Genomic DNA, 6,960 nt, shown 5'->3' with positions numbered 1-6,960 from the left:
GCCTTATTACTGCGCTTATGTATGTGAAGCCGTGACACCACTGTGGTAGTTCTTTACTCCTCCCCAAGGTGGCGCTGCCTTATTACTGCGCTTATGGACGTGTAGCCGTGACACTACCGAGGTAGTTCTTTACTCCTCCCCAAGGTGGCGCTGCCTTATTACAGCGCCTATGTATGTGTAGCCGTGACACCACTGTGGTAGTTCTTTACTCCTCCCCAAGGTGGCGCTGCCTTATTACTGCGCTTATGTACGTGTAGCCGTGACGCCACGCTCTCGCGAGATGAGACTTGTGACGTCGGGAGCGATCCGGGACTGCGGGCTGTGTTGAGAAAATCGTGACTGTCCCGCGAAAAGCGGGACTGCTGGTCGGTATGCGTGTAATCCTTTAGAAAAAGCATCGGTTTCCTGGGTCAAAAATTCAGACGGGTTTGTTGGTAAGGGCCGCCTCCTTGTGTCCCAAGCTTGGCCCTGGTGCCCAGGTAATCCCCAAGATAGGAGGGGTGCCCAGTCTCTAATCCAGACTCACATGAGCTCGCATGCTGACTGATCAGTAACCGGCTGCATGGTGCCAGTTGCTTCGGAATGCCATGATTCTAAATTCGAGTTGAGCGCCCGGTCAGCATGCGTGTTTGTGAGATTCCAGTTTTAAAGGCGCGTCTAAATCGCATTAAGGGCAGCGAGTTCCGTACTTTTCTTTGCCCCCATGTTTGTATGTACAGGTAGGGAGAGACACATATAGGTAGTGGTGTTTTGTTTCAGTGTCTGTTTGGTTTGTGACCAACAGAGGCCGGTAAAGGACTTCTAAAGGAAAACAGGAGGAGGAAGCATGGAATTCCCTACCCAGCCAAAGCTTGTGGATGCAAAAACCATCATCTACCCACCTGGAGTAAAAGAGATAACAGATAAAATCTCCAATGATGAAGTGGTCAAGCGGCTCAAGGTAAGCCTTATATCCAGCAATTGCCCCTACTCCTGTGGTTACTAAGAAGCCCGGCCTTGTGGGCTGCACTCGCTACCTGTGTTCCCCTTATTACTTTTCATGATGACATGCTCACATCAGCTTCTGTTGTGGCAGAAGTCAATCAGGAGACTGAATTGTTAAAGTGTTTCATGAGGTGGAGGGGATTTGCCCATCTACAGCAGTGCGTTTGGGACCCTAAGCAGTTGTTTAGCGGTTATGGGGGCAGTGTGGAGAACAGTGAGTTCCAGATGTATTTATTAAGTGTGTGCCAATTCATTTGTGCTGGGCACACAGACATCAAAACAGTCAGTATGAGTTGTATTTATAATGATGTCAATAATGATTTCAGAAGGCGAGTGCATCAAACTGGTTCCCAGGGGTATCTGCTGTGTGCTTTCTCCTCATTTGTAGGACCTTGGTCATTCTGGTTCCCTGGGGTATCTGCTGTGTGCTTTCTCCTCATATGTAGGACCTTGGTCATTCTGGTTCCCAGGGGTATCTGCTGTGTGCTTTCTCCTCATTTGTAGGACCTTGGTCATTCTGGTTCCCAGGGGTATCAGCTGTGTGCTTTCTCCTCATTTGTAGGACCTTGGTCATTCTGGTTACCAGGGGTATCGGCTGTGTGCTTTCTCCTCATTTGTAGGACCGTGGTCATTCTGGTTCCCAGGGGTATCTGCTGTGTGCTTTCTCCTCATATGTAGGACCTTGGTCATTCTGGTTCCCAGGGGTATCAGCTGTGTGCTTTCTCCTCATTTGTAGGACCTTGGTCATTCTGGTTCCCAGGGGTATCGGCTGTGTGCTTTCTCCTCATTTGTAGGACCTTGGTCATTCTGGTTCCCAGGGGTATCTGCTGTGTGCTTTCTCCTCATTTGTAGGACCTTGGTCATTCTGGTTCCCAGGGGTATCTGCTGTGTGCTTTCTCCTCATTTGTAGGACCTTGGTCATTCTGGTTCCCAGGGGTATCAGCTGTGTGCTTTCTCCTCATTTGTAGGACCTTGGTCATTCTGGTTCCCAGGGGTATCGGCTGTGTGCTTTCTCCTCATTTGTAGGACCTTGGTCATTCTGCATCCCTGGGGTATCGGCTGTGTGCTTTCTCCTCATATGTAGGACCTTGGTCATTCTGGTTCCCTGGGGTATCAGCTGTGTGCTTTCTCATATGTAGGACCTTCATCATTCTGGTTCCCTGGGGTATCAGCTGTGTGCTTTCTCCTCATTTGTAGGACCTTGGTCATTCTGGTTCCCAGGGGTATCAGCTGTGTGCTTTCTCCTCATATGTAGGACCTTCATCATTCTGGTTCCCTGGGGTATCTGCTGTGTGCTTTCTCCTCATTTGTAGGACCTTGGTCATTCTGGTTCCCTGGGGTATCAGCTGTGTGCTTTCTCCTCATTTGTAGGACCTTCATCATTCTGGTTCCCTGGGGTATCAGCTGTGTGCTTTCTCCTCATTTGTAGGACCTTCATCATTCTGGTTCCCTGGGGTATCTGCTGTGTGCTTTCTCCTCATTTGTAGGACCTTCATCATTCTGGTTCCCTGGGGTATCAGCTGTGTGCTTTCTCCTCATTTGTAGGACCTTCATCATTCTGGTTCCCTGGGGTATCTGCTGTGTGCTTTCTCCTCATTTGTAGGACCTTGGTCATTCTGGTTCCCTGGGGTATCAGCTGTGTGCTTTCTCCTCATATGTAGGACCTTGGTCATTCTTTCTAACTTTCAAAGGCTTTCCCAGTCTTTCATAATATTATGCAGTGATCATTTTGCAGAAAACAATTGAATTAGCAGTTACCAGCTCTGTTTTTGTTGTTTGGTACTTTACAGATACTTTACTAACCACAAATAATAACTGATTTTATACATGTGTTTGCAGCATCTGCAACTGTTTCTTGGCAGACACACTGCTACTTCTTGTAAGAGATGTTTGATCCTGCTTGTGTTTAGAGAGCAATAGATTACTTTGGACCACAGGAGATTTTGCTAGCATGTGGGTATAATGTACAGCTTTCTGCAATTATGCATAGCTTTACATAAGTATTAATCCCTCCTTGGAATATTTCATACTTTGTTTTATTACAACCTGAATTTGAAAATTGATTTTATTGAGGTTTTCACCACTTGATTGTGTAAAATTATATTGTTATTGTAACAAGTTTAACTGTGAGTCTTTTGGGCAACAGCTTTGCACACTGTTAAAGGACAAGGAAAGGCTAAGTCACTTGGGGTGCCAAAATGTTAGGCACCCCCAAGTAACTTTAATCGCTTACCTTGTGGCTGGTGTCCTTGTTAGGAGAAAACAGTACCAGCCCCTTGTACCTGTAAAGAGTGCTTCCTGCTTTGTTTGCTGTTTTCTCCGAACAGGGGCACCAGCCTGGGGTAAAAGGTAGGTGATTTAAGTCACTTGGGGGTGCCTAACATTTTGGCACCCCCAAGTGACTTTGCCTTTCCTTCTCCTTTAAGACATCATTTTGGCACATTTTTCAGGCAAGTTTTCTACAAGTTGTTCAGGTTATTGGGATGATGCTTGTACACCTCAAATAATGCCACAAATTTCACCTGGATTGCACCACACACAGTACTTTAACCTTTGTACTTTACCATTGTTCTTTTTGTAGAGACTTTTGTTCTACTTTTCTTCTCATCTTTGTTATGCTGAGACTTTATATGGTTGGCTCATACCTGCAATGAAGTATGGTGGTGGCATGATGCCGTGCAACTGCTTTTCATTAATATCTGGTTACCTAGAAGGAAGTATTGATAATATGCATATTAAACACTGCAAAAAAAAAACCTGTGGCAGCCAGTTTAAAAAAATCTCAAGGGAAAGTTGACATTTTAGCTTTGACCATATCCTGCAATTGTCTCAGTCAAAGACCCAGTCTCAGTCTGAGAATCCTTGACATTATTTAAAAATTGACATGCACACATGTCAGCCCAACTTGAACAATATGGAGCATATTTGAATAATTGCGACAAAATCACACACAAAATGTACAGAAAGATGATCGATACTTACCTGAAAAGATTTGCAGTTGTAATTGCAAGATATTTTCAGCCAGGACGTGGTTACGTATGCAAGCAACAAACTTATATTTTGTGTCAAACAAAAGACCAATTAGTGTGATATTTGTGGAGAATATTTATTTGGTCTTGTTCATACTTCTTGGGTGTGTCTTCTTGGAATATGTCTGTATGATTATAACAGTGTCTCCATATATACACTGTATGGCCAAAAGCATCCAAGCAGCCCGTCTCATTAATGCAATTGGACATGTACCCATTGCTGACATTGGTATATAATAAAGCTTGAAACCATGTACGTAATTGACAGTAGAATAGTGTAATGCGGAAGTGCTTGGATGTCACCTTTAAAGCAAGTCCGATTTTAGCACTAAAGTGAAACTGTCGTGGATCTATCTATCAATAGTTGGGTTGCAGAGTTGTTTGTACTTAAGAATTGTATGCAGAGTAGCAGTTGTGCGTGTACTTTTCATGTCTGCAGTTGGGATACTAACTTGAAAGAACTTCAGCCAGTTGGGCCAGTAACAGCACTCTAGCCTAATATCACTGGGTGACATTCCTAGGGGCACGTTTACTTATCCACGAACGCTCCGACTGTTCGCTCAATCATTCCAATTGTATTTTCCGCGACTTTTTCGTATTTTTAACGCGAAAAAATCGGTTTTGCCGCTGTTTACAATCGTTCGGTACGAAAATTTCGTGACTTTCAGATTGCCAATACGATATTATCTTGACTAATATGATTTTTCGTAAGCATTTTCATGATATTTGCGATCTTCAGAAATTTTCGTTTCCAATTCGAATTTTTCCCATTCGGGATTCGAACTCGTGTTTTGATAAATCTGCCCCCTAGTGTTGCGTGGAGTAGTATATAGGTTGATGCCATTGCACTTGGGAGAAGTAGAAATTCTCTAGAATGGTAAACTGTGTCTTTGGAATTTCTAGAAACATTGGCTTTTAAACAGACTTGATCTCTCCGTATCAGTAATGCTCTTTTGGCCAATGATAACATATCTTATTAAAAGCTGGCTAGTTAGGAGTCTGAATACTTGTTGCCGAATTGCATAATGCCCGGGACCTAGGATTTTGTGGATAAGGGATCTTTCTTTAATGTTTTTTGCCATACTTTGTCTGCTAAAAAAGCATTTAAATGTAAATTAATAACTCTAGGATTGCTTTGCCTCCAGTAAGGCTTAATTTTTATTATTAAAGAGTAGAAGAGTAATATTTTTAAATGTAAATTATTTGATTAAAATTGAGTCCTGAAAATGGATCCTATACCTCTATTAAACTTATTGTAGCAGCCTAGAGGTTCATCAGCTTTATAACATGCAAGGGTCTATGCCATCAAGGTCGTTCACATCTGGAAATCACCACTTTAGCAGCAAGGGATGTTACACTTTTCCCAATCTGAAATCAGTTCTGATGTAAAGTGCACTGGTTTTGTGTTGCTCTGAATGATTGGACTTAATATCATAAATGGGTGACTGGTCCTAAAGTTATACTAACATGAAAAAACTACTTTCCAAGATATTAATGTACATAAAAAGTTACCTATAGGTTGTGTTGCTCATTTTTCACAGACAGGTTTGCAGGTTAAGCAATTGTTACATAAAGTTCCTAAACCTGACTTGTTTTTCCAGCCTTTTTAACCTGTTAGTTATGGCTTCTAATGGCAACGGACTACTGCTGCACAAATATGGCAGCGTCCTCATAGAGGAACTTGGGTGATCAGATACATAATGTAAAAGCACTGGACAAATACATTTAAGACAAAATGCCTCAGGGCACCATATTAACAAATCCGGCCCTGATTGTCACGCAAACTTTATAATCTTAGTGGTAACAAAATTATTAGAATCGTTATTTTTCATTATTTTAACATAGTTGTATATCATAAGCCCTAACCTAGTAAGTTTCATTCATAGGAACTTTATTATAGGTATATAAGGGATTTTGGGGGAAAGAAATCGGCTTGTCATGTACATGTCATTACTTATGTTAGTATCTCGCTGCTGCTGCCAAACCAGTTCTGTTTGTATAAGAGGTTAGGGAAATAAGACAGGGACCCAAACTGAGGGGATACTGCCCTATGGGGAGCTCAGGCTGTAAATGTGAGGGCTCAGCCTGAATGGAAATTTGAGTGCTATATGGAGGGCATTTAGAAAATAATTATTCACTGCTGGCCTAGATACTTATTGAATTTATCTTTGCACTGGCTTAGCAGCTTGGAGGGTCTGCTGGAAACAAAGTATTAGCGGAGTTAAACTGCTAATATCTAGACTTATTTTTATATTATTTATAAATTATAAATTGCAAAAGTGCTCAGAAGAGCACTCCAAGAAATGCTTGTATTTGGCCCTTAGATAACCTCTAAGGTCATTGACCTGTAATGGCCTCTAAAGGTTTCTATCATTAGCCCTCCCCTCTTCTGCTTCCCAGCAAGTTAAACTGCTTGTGCTGCTGCTTTGTCCCTCCAACCGGGACATTCAGCCAGGTTCCTCTACAGTTTTCTTTTCATTCTTTGTCAACAACCATAACTATCCCCCACCCCCTTCCTGCTTCTGTGCCTATTGTGACCCTCTTGGACATCCATCCAGACTTTTCTACCATCCCCTTGACCTCCACTGTCTGCTGGCAAATCCACTGAACTTGTCAAGCAAGGTTGGGGATCTTGAGTTGACTGTATGTACTAATAGAAATTACTGAGACCTGGTGAGATGAAATGTGACCAAGCTTTTTATTTTAGATGCTTACGCTCTTTGTAGGAGGTACATAGGGATTAAAAAAAAAAAGCTGGAGGAGTTTGTTATGTAAGTTAAAGCCATGCATGAAATACATTTATTAAGGATTGCCCTTGGGGGGGGTATGGGAAGCCCTATGACTTTCAGCTGGATTTAAAGTTTAGTGTGTGCTAAAGACCACCCAGTATAAGTGAGGAGAATGAAACCCAGACACTTTTGGAAATGCAAGAGGCTTGACAACTAGG

General features: G+C 42.5%; 1 protein-coding gene across 6 annotated transcripts in view; it reads left to right on the top strand.

The window, feature by feature from the left end:
- Positions 1-212: 212 nt before the first annotated feature.
- pds5a (PDS5 cohesin associated factor A) overlaps positions 213-6,960 on the top strand; it is a 64,777-nt gene continuing 58,029 nt past the window's right edge. For 2 of the 6 annotated variants that reach the window (XM_012953697.3, XM_012953691.3), the window contains exons 1-2: positions 214-434; positions 785-940. In XM_012953697.3, the coding sequence (XP_012809151.1) occupies positions 827-940 (114 nt within the window). In that variant the 5' untranslated portion in view covers positions 214-434; positions 785-826. Of the gene's footprint in view, positions 480-784; positions 941-6,960 lie in introns of all 6 variants that reach the window. The other 4 variants (XM_004910917.3, XM_002933454.4, XM_004910916.4 and 1 more) reach the window with 4 other exon arrangements.

Source organism: Xenopus tropicalis, chromosome 1 (genome assembly GCF_000004195.4).
Source record: "Xenopus tropicalis strain Nigerian chromosome 1, UCB_Xtro_10.0, whole genome shotgun sequence".
NCBI classification, from domain to species: domain Eukaryota; kingdom Metazoa; phylum Chordata; class Amphibia; order Anura; family Pipidae; genus Xenopus; species Xenopus tropicalis.
Note: the sequence above shows the minus strand (reverse complement) of the source record. Positions and strands in the feature narration are given on the sequence as shown.